Source organism: Nipponia nippon, unplaced genomic scaffold (genome assembly GCF_047370975.1).
Source record: "Nipponia nippon isolate SJK-2023a ecotype South Korea unplaced genomic scaffold, ASM4737097v1 scaffold_34, whole genome shotgun sequence".
Taxonomy (NCBI): Eukaryota; Metazoa; Chordata; class Aves; order Pelecaniformes; family Threskiornithidae; genus Nipponia; species Nipponia nippon.
In genome coordinates this window covers 2,180,982-2,201,406 of record NW_028262352.1, presented here as the reverse complement: position 1 = coordinate 2,201,406, position 20,425 = coordinate 2,180,982, and the positions used below count along the sequence as shown (strand labels likewise).

Here is a 20,425-nt window from a genome sequence, read left to right as displayed (position 1 = left end):
AAAAAGTCAGCTTCAAAAGACTGAAAAAATGACCATGTCCTCAAGAGATTTCAAAAGCATCACTTTAAAACTAAAATATAAACTTATTTAATAAGATGTGGAAGACAAATATAACTGTAGGGTTAAACAGAAATTGTGGCGAGTTGACTACAGCCATAACCAAGCACCCACACAACTGCTTGCTCACTACCCTCTCCCCCAGGACAGGGGGGAAAACAGAAGGAAGGTGAGAAGACTCATAGGTTGAAATAAAGACAGTTTAATAGGTGAAACAAAAGCTGCATGCGCAAGGAAAGCAAAAAGAGGAATTCATTCGCTACTTCCCATTGGCAGGCAGATGTCCAGCCACTTCCTGGAAAGCAGGGCCTCAGCACGTGTAATGGTTACTTGGGAAGACAAACACCATAACCATGAATGTCTCCCCTTCCTCCTTCTTTCCCCGAGCTTTTATTGCTGAACACGACGTCATAAGGTACGGAGTATCCCTTTGGTAAGTTCAGGTCAGCTGTCCCAGCTGTGTCCCCTCCTAACTTCTTGTGCATCTCCAGCCTATTCGCTGGGGAGGGCAGAGTGTGATACAGAGAAGGCCTTGACACTGTGCAAGCACTGTTCAGCAATAGCCAAAACACTGGTGCGTTATCAACGCTGTTTTGATCACAAATCCCAAACACAGCACCATAGGGTCCCAAATGGTCAGGCATTTGTGTGTAGGAGGTGAGGAAAATACAGGGGTTTTTTTGTCCCTGTCAAATGTGTTACTGATGTTTCATTTTTTGATAAGCTCTTGTGCTTCCTTTAGGAACTTGGTATTTGTGCTAGGGATAGGAGGGGTTTTTCTGCCTCCGCAAAAATAAGCCTAAACTTGACCATGCCATTAGTTTTAGCTAAATATCATTATGAGAACATCACAGGAGCTAAGCACCAACAAGATTTGAGAAATTCCAGAGTCAGGATTGAATATCACATCTCGAGTCTATCTTCACATATTTAAAGTACACGTATTTCAGTTTTCTCTCTCACTGATTATAAAGAACAGTAAAGAACAGTATTTCAGATTATCTATAACAACGTCATGCTCTGTGATTCCTGAGCAAGTACATCTTACTTTTGAGAGATAGCGGAACAAACATAGGCATTCCACATTTCTGGACAAACTATGTGCAACCTTTTGAGTAACTTTCTAGCCACACACTTTAAGATCTAAGGTACAAAAATATCATAACATCCTGAAACACGCACAAGTAAAAAGTTGATGAAAAGGGTTGAAGACCTAAGTCATGAAAACTCTCTAATTACCAGACTGCAGCTAATGAACGTAATACTAGCAGAATTAGTCGCACACAGTTCTGAAAAAAATGGTATTCTATACTGCATGTGAGCCATCGCCAAAATAAAATGTTTGGCTGGAAAGTAATTGCTTAACTACAGTTGGTCCTTAACACTCTCTTGCTTTTCATTCTTTGGAAAGCTTGCAATGCAGTTTCATGTTGGTGTTCTGATTATACCCTGCTTTGAGGAGGAGGTCTCTTACAAACGGCCCCAGAACCATCTGTTACTTTTTTTCCTCAGTGCCCCAAAAGCGTACTTGGAAAGTAGAGGTGAATTGCCAACCTGAACTATCACTAGCAATAACCATTGCCCTTCGGAGGTGGCAAACAGGGAACACAGCTTTGCGTACCTAAGGGAAGATATGACGCAGACTCCTGAAGCCAAGATGAAGCCGCCTCAGCCAGAACAAACCTTTCCCCGCCCCCGGCAGTCCAGGATCAGTGCTTCTCAGCAGACTTTTCTCTCTGTTTCTGCACAGTTGTCACCAGGAGCTGCCTGCGGGCTTCTGTCCGGGAGCAGCTCCCTCCCAGGTAACTGCCTGCACAAGCAGGTCAAACTTGCTAAGACCGGTACGTCACAACCACTGTCTGGAACGGAGAAGTTACTAGACGAACATTGCAGTACTTAGTACATGCTGACCGTCTCTTCCCTCCGCCTTGCCTGAACACAGCCGCCACTGCCTCCTCTACGGAAGTGCTTCTCTTTCCCCTATTCCCAACTGTGACAGATAGCACATCCCCTCCTCCCCCCCTCCCCAAGCAGCAGCCGCGAAAGAAGGAATGAACTATTTCATCTGCTTTATAGGGGGAGAACACAAATTAGGGTCTCTTTTCCTTTTCTAACGCAGGAAGACAATATCACTTCTTTCTTTTCCCCTTTAGCCTTTTACACGCCCACACGGGAAGGGATTAAGCTCCTTTCAGCAGGGCTTGCTTATTTTTCTTTCTCTTTTTTTTTTGTTTGTTTTTGTTTTTGTTTGTTTTTTTCGTTTTGTTTTTCGCTCCGGTTAGTATCAACAAGCTTTCTAAAGGGAGAGAGGAAGCATAGTGGTATTTTCTACCGCAGGCTGAAGTGAACTGTGGGATCGGACATGAATGTGGTAAAGACTAGACTGCAACGGTTGAAGCTATGGGGGAAGGGCAAACAAAATTTTGTTCCTCCGCCCCTCTTCCCGGTCTGGCGCGTGCGCATACGTGCGGGGTGGGGGCAGACGGTCCGGCGGGAGCACTGTTGGCCTCGGGGAACCTTTAGTGGAGGGGTGTGTATATATACACATATCTCGTATTTATGTATGTATATTATACAAAGCACGTATCATATGCATGTGTGTGGTGTTGATTGCGTGGGGAAGGGGAGTGAGAGAGCACGAGCAGAGGGGGGAAGTCACATATGCGAATGTAAGCGGGTTGGGACGAGGTTGGGGGGTGCTGCGCATGGGCGGAGAGGAGTCTCTGGGGGTCAGAGATGAGGTTGGGTGGTGTCTGCGCTAGGAGGGAGTGTGCGCAGATGTAGATGTACTTGGCAGCTTGGTTTCAGTATCCCTCTTCTAGCCAGAAGGTGGGCGGGGAGGGTAATGACATGGGGTGGGGGCTACCCTTGGTGGAGCGCTCTGTTGGCATCCTCTTCCTATCCCCTGGTGTTTTTATCTCTGGCAGTGCGACCTTGAGCGTCTGGAAGCACCTCGGTGGTGGGAAAAGGAGGTGCAGATCCCTCCCCCGACCTTATTCGTCTCGTAGCAACAGGCATCACATCGCTGTGAAAACATGAGCCGAGATTTCAAACCCGGAGACTTGATCTTTGCTAAGATGAAAGGTTATCCCCATTGGCCAGCCAGGGTAAGACACTCCCTCCTCTATGTGCAGGCTGCTGCTACCTCTTTATCTGTCCTTTTTTCCTCCTCATTGCCTTTTCTGCTCTTCCAGTTTTGTGTTGAGAAGAGTGTTTTCAGGCACCTCTAGAGAAGAAAACAGATAAGTTGTGTCGTGCCTCTATTTTGCTAATGTGCGTGGGGGTGTGTGTCTGCGTGTGTGGTAGCACTGCTGTTGCTGAAAGTGACTTCTAAATCACACTGCAGGTCCCACACTGTGGTTTGTTCTTGGCTTATGATGCTTTATAAGTCTCTCTTTTTTGACATGTAGCACTGTCTAGTAGTCATTAGCTGTCATTAGGTTTTTTAAGTTGTGGAAGGGCTGCTTGAATTCTATATGTCAAGATATGTATTGGGTTTGTGTTAAAGTCAAGCAGTAATTTTTGAGAGTCTTAACATCTGGAAATGAATTAATTAATAGCGTTTTTAGGAGGAAAAAAGTCCTACTGAACTTCATATTTATTTCTTTGAAGCTTTCTATATGTCTGCAGTGGGTTGACCCTGGCCAGCAACTAAACACCCACCAGCTGCTTGCTCACTCTCCTCACAGCAGGATGGGGAATCAAAGAATCAAAGAATGGGTCTTTCCACACTCCGAGAAGGTTATTGCCTAGCGCATGATTCCGTGCATTAGTCATGGAGGCCTGGTTCCCATTCTCCAAGCTGCCTGTCATATTAGTTAGAAGCCTCTGTATTTGGAACTACATGGATAGATTATTCTGTGCAATCTGTCTTGATGTAATCAGGCTGGATCGTTGGGCCGGGGCCAACTGTATGAGGTTCAACAAGGCTAAGTGCCGAGTCCTGCACTTGGGTCACAACAACCCCATGCAAGGCTACAGGCTGGGGGAGGAGTGGCTGGAGAGCTGCCTGGCTAAAAAAGACCTAGGGGTGTTGGTTGACAGCCGCCTGAACATGAGCCAGCAGTGTGCTCAGGTGGCCAAGAGGGCCAATGGCATCCTGGCTTGTATCAGGAATAGTGTGGCCAGCAGGAGCAGGGAGGTGATAGTGCCCCTGTACTCGGCACTGGTGAGGCCGCACCTCGAGTACTGTGTTCACTTTTGGGCCCCTCACTACAAGAAGGACATCGAGATGCTGGAGCGTGTCCAGAAGAGGGCAATGAAGTTGGTGAAGGGTCTAGAGAACAAGTCTTATGAGGAGCGGCTGAGGGAGCTGGGGTTGTTTAGCCTGGATAAAAGGAGGCTGAGGGGAGACCTTATTGCTCTCTACAACTACCTGAAAGGAGGTTGTAGCGAGGTGGGGGTCGGTCTCTTCTCCCTGGTAATGAGTGATAGGACGAGAGGAAACGGCCTCAAGCTGCGCCAGGGGAGGTTTAGGTTAGACATTAGGAAAAACTTCTTCACCGAAAGGGTGGTCAAGCATTGGAACAGGCTGCCCAGGGAAGTGGTTGAGTCTCCATCCCTGGAGGTATTTAAAGAACGGATAGATGTGGTGCTCGAGGACATGGTATAGATGGACTTGGCAGTGTTAGGTTAACGGTTGGACTCGATGATCTTAAGGGTCTTTTCCAACCATGACGATTCTATGATTCTATGATTATTCTAGCTTAAAATTGAACAAAGCTTAAAATTCAATAAATTTCCTGTTGTTGGAATCATAGAATGGCTGAGGTTGGAAGGGACCTCTGCAGGTCATTTGGTCCAAACCCCCTGCTCAAGCAGGGCCACCTAGAGCACGTTGCCCAGGGCCGTGTCCATTTAGGATGAGAATAATGTTGATAACACACTGATGTTTTAGTTGTTGCTAAGTAGTGCTTACACCAGTCAAGGACTTTTCAGCTTCCCATGCTCGGCCTGGTGTACAAGAAGCTGGGAGGGGGCACAGCCAGGACAGCTGACCCAGACTGGCCAAAGGACTATTCCATACCATATGACATCATGCTCAGTATATAAACTGGGGGGAGTTGGCCGGGGGGCAGGAGTCGCTGCTCAGGAACGGGCTGGGCATCGGTCAGCGGGTGGTGAGCAATTGTATCATTATCACTTGCTTTGTATATTATTATTTTGTTATATTATTATTATTACTACTACTACTATTCTGTTTCATTTTACTTCAATTATTAAACTGTTCTTATCTCAACCCACAAGTTTTCTGACTTTCACCCTTCCAGTTCTCTCCCCCATCCCACTGGGGTGGGGGGAGTGAGCGAGCGGCTGTGTGGTGCTTCGTTGCCAGCTGGGGTTAAACCACGACAGTGGCCACCAGCATATATCGGTGCATGGCATTGTTCCTCCCCAGGGGCAGGACTTGGCACTTACCCTTGTTGAACTGCATGAGGTTCCTGTCAGCCCATTTCTCCAGCCTGTCAAGGTCCCTCTGGACGGCAGCACGACCCTCTGGCATATCAGCCACTCTTCCTAGTTTTGGCGCTGTCTGCAAACTTGCTGAGGGTACACTTCCCCATCATCCAGCTCATTAATGAAGGTCTTGATTATGACTGGACCCAATATTGACCCCTGGAGTACACTGCTAGTCACTGTCCTCCAACTAGACTTTGCACCGCTGATCACCCTCTGGGCCGGGCCATTCAGCCAGTTGTCTGTTCATCCAGATATGTTGGGGATCCTGAGTACAGAGGTCGCAAGCTTGAGCTGCACATTTCTTTCCTAAAGATAGCAAGAAGTCTTGGATACCTGGATAACCCCAGGGTCACCAACCTCTGGCACCCCATGCTGGAGCAGGTGGATATTTCCTGAAGGAACTGTGGCCCATGAAGAGCCCATACAGGAGCAGGTTCTCCTGACAGGAACTGTAGCCTGTAGAGAGGACCCACACTGGAGCAGGAGAAAAGTGTGAGGAGGTAGGAGCGGCAGAGAGGAACTGTTATGTACTGACCACAACCCCTCATTCCCCATCTCCACTGCACCAATCCGGGCACGAGGGAGATAGAGGAGTTGGGAATGGAAGAGCGAAGTTGAGCCTGGGAACAAGGGGTGGGGGGAAGGTGTTTTAGGTTTTGTCTTTGTTTCTCACCATCCTGCTCTATTATTTTAATTGGCAATAAATTAAATTAATTTTCCCCAGGTGCCCACCAAGCCACTCTCTCACTCTCCCTCCTCAGCAGGACAGGGGGAGAAAATAAGATGATAAAGCTTGTGGGTCAAGATAAGGACAGGGAGTTTGCTCACCAATTACCATCACAGGCAAAACACACTCAACTTGGGGAAGATTAGTTTAATTTATTGCCAATTAAAAATAGAATAGGATAATGAGAAACAAAACTAAAAACACATTCCCCCTACCCCATCCCTTCTTCCCAGGCTCAACTTCGCTCCTTCATTCCCAACTCTTTTACCTCCTCCCTGCCCCATGAGTAGCGCAGTGGAATGGGAAATGGGGATTGCAGTCAGTTCATAACAGTTTACCTCTGCCGCTCCTTCCTCCTCACACTGTTCCCCTGCTCTATCGTGGGGTCTCTCCCATGGGATACTGTCCTTCACGAACTAATGCAACCTGAGGTGGGCCAATAACTCCACACAACACACCGCCTCTCCTGTCCTGAGCAACCGCCATAACAGATGGAGTCCAAATCATTGGACTAAATGAACTCAATGGACTTTTTATATGGGTGGCCCATAGACTAAGGGAATGATGTCTGTGGGTGGGAATGGAGTGATGGTTAACGAGGATGTATCGGATAGAGTGGGACCTGAGCATGATGTAAATGGTATGGAATAAGGGGCAGAGATTGTTCTTGTTTTGGCTGGGGTAGAGTTAATTTTCTTCATAGTAGCTTGAATGGTGCTATGTTTTGGATTTGTGATGGAAACAGTGTTGATAACACACCGATGTTTTAGTTACTGCTGAGCAGTGCTTGCAGTGTCAAGGCCTTTTCTGTTTCTCACTCTGCCCCACCAGTGAGTAAGCTGAGGGTGCACAAGAAGTTGGGAGGGGACAGCTGACCCCAAACTGACCAAAGGGATATTCCATACCATATGATATCACTCTCAGCAGTCAGGGAAAAGAAGGAGGAAGGGGAGACACAGCTAACAGAAGCAGAAAACAGGTGTAGCAGTTTATGCAGCAAGCTCTGCATTTTTCTTTGGGAGCTTCTAGATCTTCTGGGGATAGGGTATAGGATCATCAGGGAACTCCTATGAAACCTCTAATAAACTTGAGGTTTCCTGGTGCTGTCAAGTAAGGACAAGGTAAGGGGAGCTAAAAGGGTGTGGACTTGAGGAAGCTCTAGCAGCTTCTAACAAGCTTGGTCAGCTACCCTTGACCCAGGGTGCCTGGAGCCTTTGTTGCAGCTACACCCTGATTAGGGAGGGTCAAGCACCTGCTTAGCAAGTGCCAGGTAGAGGCCTCTATAAAAGCCATGCCCAGTGCAGCAGCTTATACAAAAAGTTGCAAAGAAGGGGTTCTCCTTTTAAATCAAACTAGCCTAAGTGTTTTTCACTTATGGTGATGATACACCACAGGGCAGTTTCCCTGGCAGGCTTTGGAGCAGCTGCCCCTGCTATGGTAGAGGCTTTGATGCAGGTAGACCTTCAGATAGTGGATGCAGCCCTGCGATTTCCAGGTTGCAGGGAGTGCCTGAGGCCTCTCTCTGAGGCCAGGAGAGATGGCCCTCTGTCCTGCAGGAGGTGTGCTGTCTTGGAGGAGCTGTGTTACCAAGCGGAGGAGTTATGGGAGGAAGTGAGTAGGCTGCACAGCATCAGAGAAGATGAAAGGGAGAGAGACAGGATTTTCTCTGAGACACAACAGCTTGAAGAGCCCCAGACCCCAACTGCAGTAGAGACACAGGCAGTGTCCACCCCTAGTACTAAGGTAAGTGCAACCTCTGGAGAAGGGGAAGAATGGAAGCTGGGGACTTGTGGCACCAAGAGGAAGGCTCCCGCCCCACCTAAGGGCTTACAGCTATAAAATAGGTTCACTGCCCTCAAAGGTGAAGAGAAGCCAGATGTGCTTTCAAGCAAAGGATCTGGGTCACCTCACCCTAAATCATGCAAGACCACCAGGAAGAGGTAGTGGGTGACTCTGCTGCAGGGGACAGAGGCACCCATCTGCCTACCTGACCCATCAACAAGAAAGGTTTGCTGCTGGCTGGGGGCTTGGATGTGGGATGTTGTGGAGGGACTGCCTAAGTTTGTCTGGCCCTCTGACTACTACCCTCTTGCTGTTCTTCCACGTGGGCACCAGTGATACTGCCAGGGCAACCTGGAGAGTATCAAAAGTGACTACAGAGCTCTGGAGGTGGCAGCTAAGGGCATGAGGGCCCAGGTGGTGTTCTCCTCAATCCTGCTGGTGAGGGGAAAGGGTGTGAGGAGGAGGGCACTGATAATGCATGTCAACAATTGGTTCTGGAACTGGTGTCAGCAACAGGGGTTTAGTTTCTAAGACCATGGGACCCAGTTTGCAGATCAGTGTCTGCTTGGGAGAAATGGGATCCACCTCACTAAGCGGGGGCAAAGGTATCTTTGCCAGTAGGATGGCTGACCTGGTAAGGAGGGCTTTAAACTAAGAATGATGGGGGAGGGAGAGAGTTACCAGCAGCCATGTGAGGGAGTGTCAGACAGGGTTGATAAGCAAAGGGCATGGAGTAATGTGACAGGAAGGGATCACAAAATCAAAAAACCAGGACTCAAGCAGGGTCACAGAATCAAAGAATGGGTCTTTCCACACTCCGAGAAGGTTATTGCCTAGCACATGATTCCGTGCATTAGTCATGGAGGCCTGGTTCCCATTCTCCAAGCTGCCTGTCATATTAGTTAGAAGCCTCTGTATTTGGAACTACATGGATAGATTATTCTGTGCAATCTGTCTTGATGTAATCATTATTCTAGCTTAAAATTGAACAAAGTTTAGAATTCAGTAAATTTCCTGTTGTTAGAATCATAGAATGGCTGAGGTTGGAAGGGACCTCTGCAGGTCATCTGGTCCAAACCCCCTGCTCAAGCAGGGCCACCTAGAGCACGTTGCCCAGGGCCGTGTCCAGACAGCTTTTGAATATCTCCAAGGAGGGAGACTCCACAGCCTCCCTGGGCAACCTGTTCCAGTGCTCAGTGTTTCAGCCCTCACAGCGAAAAAGTGTTCCTTTATGTTCAGAGGGAACCTTCTGTGTTTCCATTTGTGCCCATTGCCTCTGGTCCTGTCACTGGGCACCTCTGAAAAGAGCCTGGCTCCGTCTTTTTTGCACCCTCCCTTCAGGTATTTATATACATTGATGAGATCCCCCCTGAGCTGCCTTTTCTCCAGGCTAAACAGTCCCAGCTCCCTCAGCCTTTCCTCATAGGAGAGATGCTCCAGTCCCTTAATCATCTTTGTGGCCCTTTGCTGGACTCTCTCCAATAGCTCTATATCTCTCTTGTATTGGGGACCCCAGAACAGGACACTGTACTCCAGGTGTGGCCTCACCAGTGCTGAGTAGAATCATAGAATATCTCAAGTTGGAAGGGACCCATAAGGATCATCGAGTCCAACTCCCTGCTCCTTACAGGACTACCTAAAACTAAACCATATGACTAAGAGCGTCGTCCAGATGCTCCTTGAACTCTGACAGGCTTGGTGCCATGACCACTTCCCTGGGGAGCTTGTTCCAGTGACTGACCACCCTCTCAGTGAAGAACCTTTTCCTAATGTCCAATCTGAACTTCCCCCGATGCAGCTTCATGCCATTTCCACGTGTCCTATCACTGGTCACCAGAGAGAGATCATTACCTCCCCCTTCGCTGCCCCCCTTGAGGAAGTTGTAGACTGCTATGAGGTCACCCCTCAGCCTTCTCTTCTCCAAGCTGAACAAAACAAGTGACCACCTCAGTCGCTTCTCACAAGTCTTGCCCTCGAGACCTTTCACCATCTTGGTTGCCCTCCTCTGGACACACTCTAATAGTTTGATGTCCTTCTTATATTGAGGCGCCCAAAACTGCACACAGTGCTCGAGGTGGGGCTGCACCAGTGCAGTGTAGAGTGGGACGTCGCCTCCCTCGACTGGCTAGCTATGCTGTGCTTGATGCACCCCAGGACACGGTTGGCCCTTTTTGGCTGCCAGGGCACACTGTTGGCTCATATTCAACTTGCTATCAACCCAAATCCCCAGATCTCTTTCCGTGGGGCTGCTCTCCAGCCTCTCGCCCCCCACTTTGTATGTATAAGCAGGATTACCCCGTCCCAGGTGGAGAATCTGGCACTTGCTCTTGTTAAATTTCATACAGTTGGTGATTGCCCAGCTCTCTAGTCTATCCAGATCTGTCTGTAAGGCCTCCCTACCCTCGAGGGAGTCCACAGCTCCTCCTAGTTTAGTATCCTTGGCAAACATACTTAATGTATATTCAACTCCTGTGTCCAGATATTTATAAAAACATTAAAGAGCACTGGCCCTAAAATTGAGCCCTGTGGAACCCCACTGGTGACTGGATGCCAGCCTACATGAATATAACTAAATTGAAGGCTGATAGTGAGTCTGGGAAAAGAGCGCATCTTGAAAAACAATTAATGCCAGAAGTTACAGAAAAAGCAAATAAACATGAAAAATTGACACAAGGTAACAATATAGACACTGTAAAGGTCTGTGTAGCTACGTATGATAGTGACTGGGATGGAGACATTTGGGACAGCCCAGATGAATCCGATGGGGAAGTAATCAATTCTGTACCCATAGGACCCTTGATTAAACAAGATATCATTACTGATGACCCACAAGGGGATAATCCTCAGAGGAGGGATACTAGTGAAGTTCGAGACTTTAGTATGGATGATTTGCAAAAACTTCAGATAACATTCCAAAAATGACCTGGAGAGTCAATAGTTAAATGGTTGTACCGCCTCTGGCATAATAAAGCAGCAGGAATACCTCTTTTTTCCTGGCAAAGCAGATGACTTAGATTTAGGTCCTGGAATTTTTCTCACCATCAGAGGCAATGTTACCCCAACCTTATGGACCTTAGCTGTTAAGTGGGCATGAGGGGTCCATTATCAAGGTCAGGGCGAGGAACCTATAATTCCTTGGCAGGGTTTAGATGAATTGCAGGAAGCATTATTACAAGCAGCTACTGTAACCTTATTACGTCAAGCCAAAGCCACAGGTGATGAACCTAGTCCTTGGGACATTCCTGCTACATCCTCTGATTTACAACCTGTTGGGAAAGGAGCTAAAGAATCAGGGAAATTAGTCTTTATGCAAATATGCCAGGGTTTGCCTGCAGAAACTCCTTTTTCACAAGTGCTCCGACAAGCTGCTACGCAAATCCAGGAACTAAGTCCTGAGCCCCCCATGCAAAGGGAGCGACACTGGATTCTAACTGCCTCAGTCCTACCTGAAGGTCAAACCAGTACTTCACTTCAGGCCAATGTAAATAAACAGTCTAATGCCACTAGGAGACATTCTACACTAACTGAAGGACTGTCGTGGTTTAACCCCAACCAGCAACTAAGCACCACACAGCTGCTCGCTCACTCCCCCCACCCCAGTGGAATGAGGGAGAGAATTGGAAGGGTGAAAGTGAGAAAACTCGTGGGTTGAGATAAGAACAGTTTAATAACTGAAGTAAAATGAAATAGAATAGTAGTAATAGCAATAATAATAATATAATAATGCAATAATAATATACAAAGCAAGTGATACATGATACAATTGCTCACCACCCACCGACCGATGCCCAGCACGTCCCCGAGTAGCGATCGCTGCCCCCTGGCCAACTCTCCCCAGTTTATATACTGAGCATGACGTTATATGGTATGGAATAGTCCTTTGGCCAGTCTGGGTCAGCTGTCCTGGCTGTGCCCCCTCCCAGCTTCTTGTGAACCTGGCAGAGCATGGGAAGCTGAAAAGTCCTTGACTAGTGTAAGCACTACTTAGCAACAACTAAAACATCAGTGTGTTATCAACATGATTCTCATCCTAAATCCAAAACACAGCACCAGCTACTAAGAAGAAAATTAACTCTATCCCAGCTGAAACCAGGAAAGTATCCACCCCTTATTCCATACCATATACATCATGCCCAGGTCTTACACCTTCCAATACATTCCAATTAATCACCACCACTTTTCCAGTCTTTTGAGACAGATATATATACACACACACACATTGATATAATTTCCTTAGTCTATGGGCTATCCCTCTAAAACGTTTGTTGAGTTCATTTAGTCCATGACTTGGGCTTCATCTGTCAGAACAGTCTTTCAGGGCAGGAGAGATGGTGTGTGGTGTTGGATTGTTGCATGCTGAAGCCAGTTCTGGTTCCATCACCTCTGCACTTTGCTCAGTTTCCTCAAAGTTCGTTCTTCATTAATTTGGGTGATTCTTACTGTTGATATGGCACATAGTAATCATTGAAGTGATGACATCCAGTATTATATAGCAATTCACATCATACAACTCAGTTCATTGGCTATTTTCATCCAAAATTAAATCCCCTTGAGGTACACATCGGACTTCCCCATCCTCCCGCATCACCCACGAAGTGTACCCAGGTCCTTGAGCAAAAGCAATCCCACGAATGGGTTTACCTCTGCCTGAGGTGGGAGTAACCCAGACTGTCTTCCCCAGCATATTTTTTAGGTGCACTACAGGGACTTTATCCCCCTCTACAGTACGTAAAAGTCTTGACTGGGCAGGGCCAGCTGGATTGGCAGATCCCCTAGTGTTGACTAACCAGGTGGCCTTTGCTAAATGTGTATCCCAGTGTTTGAATTTCCCACCACCCATTGCTCTCAGTGCAGTCTTTAACAGTCCATTGTATCGTTCGATTTTCCCGGAAGCTGGTACATGATAGGGGATGTGATATACCCACTCAATGCCATGCTCTTTGGCCCAGGTGCCTATGAGGTTGTTTTGGAAATGAGTCCCGTTGTCTGACTCAATTCTTTCTGGGGTGCCATGTCGCCATAGGACTTGCTTTTCAAGACCCAGGATAGTGTTCTGGGTGTTGGCATGGGGCACGGGATATGTTTCCAGCCATCCGGTGGTTGCTTCCACCATTGTAAGCACATGGCGCTTGCCTTGGCGGGTTTGTGGAAGTGTGATATAATCAATCTGCCAGGCCTCCCCATATTGATATTTCAGCCATCGTCCTCCATACCAGAGAGGCTTGAACTGCTTAGCTTGCTTGATTGCAGCACGTTTCACATTTATGGATAACCTGTGCAATAGTGTCCATGGTCAGATCCACCCCTCGATCACGAGCCCATCTATATGTTGCATCTCTTCCTTGATGGCCTGAGGTGTCATGGGCCCACTGAGCTAGAAATAATTCACCCTTATGTTGCCAGTCCAGGTCCACTTGAGCCACTTCAATCTTAGCAGCCTGATCCACCTGCTGATTGTTTTGATGTTCTTCAGTGGCCCGACTCTTGGTTACATGAGCATCTACGTGACCTACTTTTTCTTTTTGATCTAATGAGTATAATAATACCAACATGAACAAACCTAGTTTAAAACTTTTGCAACCCTAAGGCATGTGACTACTTGAACATCAAGATTTATAGCAATCTTTGTGGGGAGTTCATAACTTCAGGACTACAGAGATTTATTGACAACACTGACAGTTGTCTGAGTTGCTTGCCATGATAAAGGCCAGTTGCATTCATGATGGATTGAGGTCACTAAGGGGGAGAGGAATAGATCCTGTCATATATCCTTCATAAGGTTTTAATTTGTCTGTGAGTCAGGGTTTTGGTAGCAGTGGGAAAAGGATCTCATCCGAATGTTTATTTTTCTATACTGAAGGGCTCTGTTCATTAAAAGGGCATGTGTTTGATACCTGAAAAAGAGACATTAGCATGAGGGATTTGTGACTCAGCTCACTGACCTGTACTGCCAGTCAAATTTCCGAAGTAAAATTAAGATCTTAGAAGTTAATAAAAAAATAAATAAAAGGATACAAATACTAGATAGAGCAATATAGTTCTCTGAATAGTCACATGGACAAGCCTTTGAAATCAGAATGCACATGCCATGTGTATGCTACCCCATGTAGAGTAATTCTTCCAACTCACTGTTGAGCCTGTGTGCTTTCTTCAGCAGTGCAAAAGCAACTAGAAGAGATCCTACAAAAAATGGATCCACATTACACCTCCATGGAAAAATGTCAACAGTTAGTCTTAGCAGCCTGATCCATCTGCTGGTCATTTTGATGTTCTTCAGTGGCCTGACTCTTGGGTACGTGAGCATCTACGTGACGTACTTTTACAACCAGGTTCTCTATCCGGGCAGCAATATCTTGCCACAATGCGGCAGCCCAGATGGGTTTGCCTCTGCGCTGCCAGTTGCTCTGCTTCCATTGCTGTAACCACCCCCACAGAGCATTTGCCACCATCCATGAGTCAGTATAGAGATAGACCAGTGGCCACTTTTCTTGTTCAGCAATATCTAAAGCCAGCTGGATGGCTTTCACCTCTGCAAACTGACTTGATTCACCTTCTCCTTCAGCAGTTTCTGCAACTTGTCGTACAGGACTCCATACAGCAGCTTTCCACCTCCGATGCTTCCCCACAAGATGACAGGACCCATCAGCGAACAGGGCATATTGCTTCTCACTTTCTGGTAGTTTATTAAACAGTGGGGCCTCCTCCTCTGGCGAGATTCCAAAATCTTTGCCTTCTGGCCAGTCCATGATCACTTCCAAGGTTCCTGGGTGACTGGGGTTTCCCGTTCAAGCCCGTTGTGTGATTAGTGCGACCCACTTACTCCATGTAGCATCAGTTGCCTGATGTGTAGAGGGGATCCTCCCTTTGAACATCCAGCCCAGCACCGGCAGTCGGGGTGCCAGGAGGAGCTGTGCTTCAGTACCAACCACTTCCAAAGCGGCTCGAACCCCTTCATATGCTGCCGATATCTCTTTTTCAGTTGGAGTATAGTGGGCCTTGGATCCTCCGTATCCCTGACTCCAAAACGCTAGGGGTCGATCTCGAGTCTCCCCTGGTGCTTTCTGCCAGAGGCTCCAGGTAGGGCCATTCTCCCCGGCTGCAGTGTAGAGCACATTTTGTACATCTTGTCCTGCCCAGGCTGGCCCAAGGGCTAGTGCATGAACTATCTCCTGTTTAATTTGTTCAAAGGCTTGTCATTGCTCAGGGCCCCATTTGAAATCGTTCTTCTTCTGGGTCACTTGATAGAGAGGGCTTACGATCAGACTGTAATTTGGAATATGCATTCTCCAAAAACCCACAACGCCCAAGAAAGCTTGTGTTTCCTTTTTGCTGGTTGGTGGAGACATGGCTGTTATTTTGTTGATTATATCCATTGGGATCTGACGACGTCCGTCTTGCCATTTTATTCCTAAAAACTGGATCTCCTGTGCAGGTCCCTTGACCTTACTTTGTTTTATGGCAAAGCCGGCTTCCAGAAGGATTTGAACTATTTTGTTCCCTTTCTCAAAAACCTCTTCTGCTGTATTGCCCCAGAGGATGATGTCATCAATGTACTGCAGGTGTTCCGGAGCCCCACCCTGTTCCAATGCAGTCTGGATCAGTCCATGGCAAATGGTGGGGCTGTGTTTCCACCCCTGGGGCAGTCGATTCCAGGTGTACTGGACCCCCCTCCAAGTGAAAGCAAACTGTGGCCTGCACTCTGCCGCCAAAGGAACTGAGAAAAACACATTAGCGATATCAGTTGTGGCATACCACTTGGCTGCCTTTGACTCCAATTCGTATTGAAGTTCTAGCATGTCTGGCACAGCAGCGCTCAGTGGCAGCGTGACTTCGTTCAGGCCTCAGTAGTCTACTGTTAGTTTCCGCTCTCCATTAGACTTTCGCACTGGCCATATGGGACTGTTAAAAGGTGAGCGAGTCTTGCTGATCACTCCTTGGCTCTCCAGTCAACAAATCAACTTATGGATGGGAATCACAGCGTCTCTGTTGGTGCGATATTGCCGCCAGTGCACTGTTGTGGTAGCGATTGGCACCTGTTGTTCTTTGACCCTCAGCAACCCCACAATAGAAGGGTCCTTTGAGAGACCAGGCAGGGTAGACAGCTGTTTAATTTCCTCCGTCTCCAAGGCAGCTATACCAAAAGCCCACCGGTACCCTTTTGGGTCCTTGAAATACCCTCTCCTGAGGTAGTCTATGCCAAGGATGCACGGAGCCTCTGGGCCAGTCACAATGGGGTGCTTCTGCCACTCCTTCCCGGTTAGGCTCACTTCAGCCTCCAATACAGTCAGCTGTTGGGATCCCCCTGTCACTCCAGAAATACAGATGGGTTCTGCCCCTTTATAGCTTGATGGATGGCATTAGGGTACACTGTGCACCGGTGTCCGCTAGAGCCTTATACTCCTGTGGGTCTGATGTGCCAGGCCATCGAATCCACACAGTCCAGTACACCCGGTTGTCCCTTTCCTCCACCTGGCTGGAGGCAGGGCCCCTCTAGTCCTGGTCATAGCATTCATTACTCACTTCTTGTAAATGCCAATCAAAACTCCCTTTATTAAGACCAGAAGCAAAATCAGCCCTTCTGCTCTGTGTGGGGAACTGCCCACTGGAAACTGGAGCAGCAATTTTCCTGGGAGAACCCCCTTTTGTAGTTGTTTTTTCTTGCAACTCACGTACCCGTGCCTGTAGGGTCGAGGTAGATTTTCCATCCCTCATGTCCTCTCTGTGGTCACGCAGGTAAAACCACAGGGTGGCCCGTGGTGTGTATCCACTATATCTTCTCTCTTGAGCAGAGGGACACTTACTCCTAATGGCTGAGGTACTGGTCCATACAGGTGAGGAGTACCGTAGAGAACTGCTAGTGCAAAACAACAAGATGTCTCAAACAGCCTTGGCGCTAAAACCACAATGCAGAGCGACGGTCGCTAGGACCCAGGACCGGACAGTACCCTGGAGTGAGGGTGAGGGAGGGAGGGAGCCCTGTGGAGACAGAGGGGCCTTGCCTTGGCCCCATTCCCTGCAGTCTGTGAAGCGTCTTATTCCCCCCCACACACACCTGCTGCCTGGGGGACAGTCCTGGTATTGCTTCTGTTGGTTTGACTGGTTGCTGATGTAATTTTCCAATTAGCAAAACTACTAACCACTTGTGCCTTGGGAAAGGAATTTGGGAGGGAGCTAAAAGATAATGAACTGTGGAAAACTAACGGCTCTAACCCTGAAGAAGAGCTAACAAGACGATAAAAGGGAACATCTTGGCACCAAAGACTGGACAGTGGCCAGAGAAGATAAAACTGCAGAAAGTAGGTGAAAGGTAAATGTGGCGAGGGGAGATCACGACCACCGACTCAATTCAGGACCGAAAAGACTTGCCCCCCCCCACCTGAAAGGAGCATGCGTGCTAATTTACATAGCAAGCGAGGCTAATTTAAATACAGTAAACCAATAGTGTATGAAATGTTAATCACTAACCAATAAGTGTAAATTTAGGCAGGTTTATACTAATCATGTAGCCTGATAAATGTGCTGTAGTTTGTGTGTGTGCGCGCGCGCGCTCATGTGTGTGCCGGTACTCGTGTTTATGTTCATGCTCATGTTCGTGCATGCGTGATTTGTGGAATTATTATCACCAAGCACCCTGTGCAGAATCAACATCTCTATAAGAACCTTCACTTCTCCTCACTCTTCTCCTTCTTTCCTCACCGAATACCCTTGTTGGCAGGACCAACGCCAGATCCAGGACTGGTGATTCTCTTTTCCTTCTCTCTCTCTCTCTTTCACTTTTCCTAAGGTGATTAAGTTGTTAGAGTTGTTAAATTGAAGTCAAGTAGTACATGGCCTACCTTAACTTTCCATAAAGCCGCATAGCTGGGGTAGATATAACCGTGAGAGGGTTGGCGGGTATCGAATATTTGTACTTGATATTTGTCTCTATAGAAGCTTTCTATTAAAGCTGGTGTTTGTGTACGGACCTTGAGTGCTGGCCCACCTTAATCCACACCGAGAGGATTTGCGAATCTTAGTCACTCCTTCCCCCTCCTCCCCAGGTGGGACATCGCATTTTTTAAATTGGCATCACGGACAGGATCCCCTCGGTGTTGGAAGGTCCTAAGGGGATACCGATTCTCCATCCGGCGAATGTGGACAGGGAGAATCGGGAAGTGACCTCTTAGCCATAGGCCGGGAGAGGTTCGAGCAGTGGCAAGTCATGACTACCCGGGAAATGTCGATGCTTGACTGCTCCCCAATTTTTGAGAAGTTGAAGGAGTACAAAGCGTGCCCTACGCCACCTGGAATAGCTTGGGCTCACGATAATTGGCACGACCCTGAGGCAGTGATAAATCGTATAGTCACCCTTGCGAAGGAGCAGAAGTGGCAAGCGGGTAAAGGAAAGGCTCTGGTGTGTGCTATATTAGGAGCCGTGCTGATGGCGGCACAAAAGGAAAGGCATTTGGTGAGGCAGGTGGAAGGAGAAACAATTAGGTCTTTACAGGACCAATTAACAGCAGAACGTGAGAAAAGCAAGAGTTTACAAAAACAGCTGGAATGGTTACAAAAACAGCTGGAGAGCTCACAAAAGCAACTAACTGTGGAGTGTAATGCCACTCAGCGGGCTTGCGCGGCTCTAGCGGATGCATGGGACCGAGAGAAAATCTTACGGTCTGAATTAGAAGAGAATGAGCGGGGGCTTTACGATCAAACAGATTATGACTCAATTCCGGATAGCGAGATGGGATTTTCAAGTTTGGCAACGTTAGCCGAAAAGTCGGCATCCAGTTCAAGACCTCTATACCCGCTCAAGGAATTGGAAATTAGTCAAGAAATTTTTTACCCCGAAACCGAGAAGGAGCAGGCAATTCTGAGACCATTAATCAAAACGGAGACCACCGAAGGCCAAGATGGAGGAGCTCCGCAAGTCACCACCCAGACGGTACCGTATTTGGCAACCGAACTAACAAAAATCCAGGAAAAATATACTAGATGGGCTCAAGAATCTGAGACTGAATATGTATGGAGGGTGTCATTGACTGGTGGAGACCGAGTTTTACTGTCAGAAGATGAGGTGCAGGGATACTGGGGGCCCGGTGTATTTTTAACCACTGATGATCAAAGAGAGCCGTGGTTGTTAACTCAACGAGCCGCGTATTGGGCAGAAGGTTTAGACCCCCTGGAAAGTGGAGACCTGGCATCTATTGAGACCTCGGATATAAATCATTTAACCGAAAGTTTACAAAAGACTGCTTGCCTCCAGTTGATGCACGACAGGTGTTTAGTCCCTCGACAGCCTTCCCCGATGTTGTTAAATGCACACCCTGACAGAATGACTCCCCTGATCCGGGGTCTTCCGGACTCACTGAAGCTGTACGCGGTACAGCTGCAGGACTATCTAAGGGATATCCTGGCTCCGAGGGCAGGGGGGGGTGAAACCAACGAGGAGGAGGGGCCATGACCTGGGGGGAGGTAGCCCAGGAACTGATAAATTATGGCAGGAGAATGAGTCTCACTGGGGGGGCTATAAAATCAAGAACTGCTGTAAGGAGAGTGGAACAGCAAGAAAATCGGCCCTGGGGGGCCTCAGGGGTGAGGAGAAACCTATTGTGGGTAGAGGGAATCGAAAAGGGGATTCCTTGGGAGTTAATGGATGGTATGCCTACTATAGCCTTAGAGAAGCTCGTTCGAGCGTGGAAAAAACAAAGAGAAAGTACCCCTCCAAATTGACCAGCACACTCGAGAGAGTATGAGGGCAGAGCTCCGATCTGACAACATTGCAGGAGTTACCTCCAAGGTACCTAATGCCCCTGAAAAGGATTCGATGATTGATCTTGGGACGGGAAACTGGACGCGCCGTCCCCAATAAATGAGCCGGGGGACAGCCAGTGGGTCCATTTGAGAAGGCTCACAGAAAATAATAAAGGGGACTTGTTAATTACTTTTCCCCTTGGTCCCTTTAAAACCCCGATTACTTTCTTAGTTGACACGGGTGCTCAGATGTCAGCACTTCGGGCGGATGTCGCTAATCACAATGGCATAGTTGCTGATAAAAACCAAATTTGGGTCTGTCCTGGTTTCAGCTGGGATAGAGTTAATTTTCGTCTTAGTAGCCGGTATGGGGCTGTGTTTTGGGTTTAGGATGAGAACAATGTCGATGATACACTGATGCTTTGGTTCTTACTAAGTAGTGCTAAGCTGTTGCTAAATAGGTGCTAAGTGGTGCTCACACTGGTCAAAGACTTTTCAGCTTCCCCTGCTCTGCTGGGTGCACAAGAAGCTGGGAGGGGGCACAGCCGGGGGGGGTGGGGTGGGGGGTGTCCTGACCCAGACTGGCCAAAGAGTTATTCCAGACCATGTGACGTCATGCTCAGTATATAAGCTGGGGGAAGAAGAAGGAAGGGGGGGGATATTGGG

At 47.8% G+C, this 20,425-nt stretch overlaps 1 protein-coding gene across 1 annotated transcript; it reads left to right on the top strand.

The window, feature by feature from the left end:
- The first annotated feature begins 2,525 nt into the window (after positions 1 to 2,525).
- Positions 2,526 to 19,469, top strand: LOC148054096 (uncharacterized). Its single transcript, XM_087770884.1, has 3 exons — positions 2,526 to 2,587; positions 2,985 to 3,164; positions 18,067 to 19,469. Exon 3 carries the CDS (start codon positions 18,228 to 18,230, stop codon positions 19,467 to 19,469), a length of 1,242 nt encoding a protein of 413 aa, XP_087627010.1. The 5' UTR covers positions 2,526 to 2,587; positions 2,985 to 3,164; positions 18,067 to 18,227.
- The last annotated feature ends 956 nt before the right edge of the window (positions 19,470 to 20,425 follow it).

Bases quoted from the DNA above. Each gene is read 5' to 3' on its own strand.
- LOC148054096 (XM_087770884.1), top strand. From the start codon at position 18,228: ATGACTACCCGGGAAATGTCGATGCTTGACTGCTCCCCAATTTTTGAG.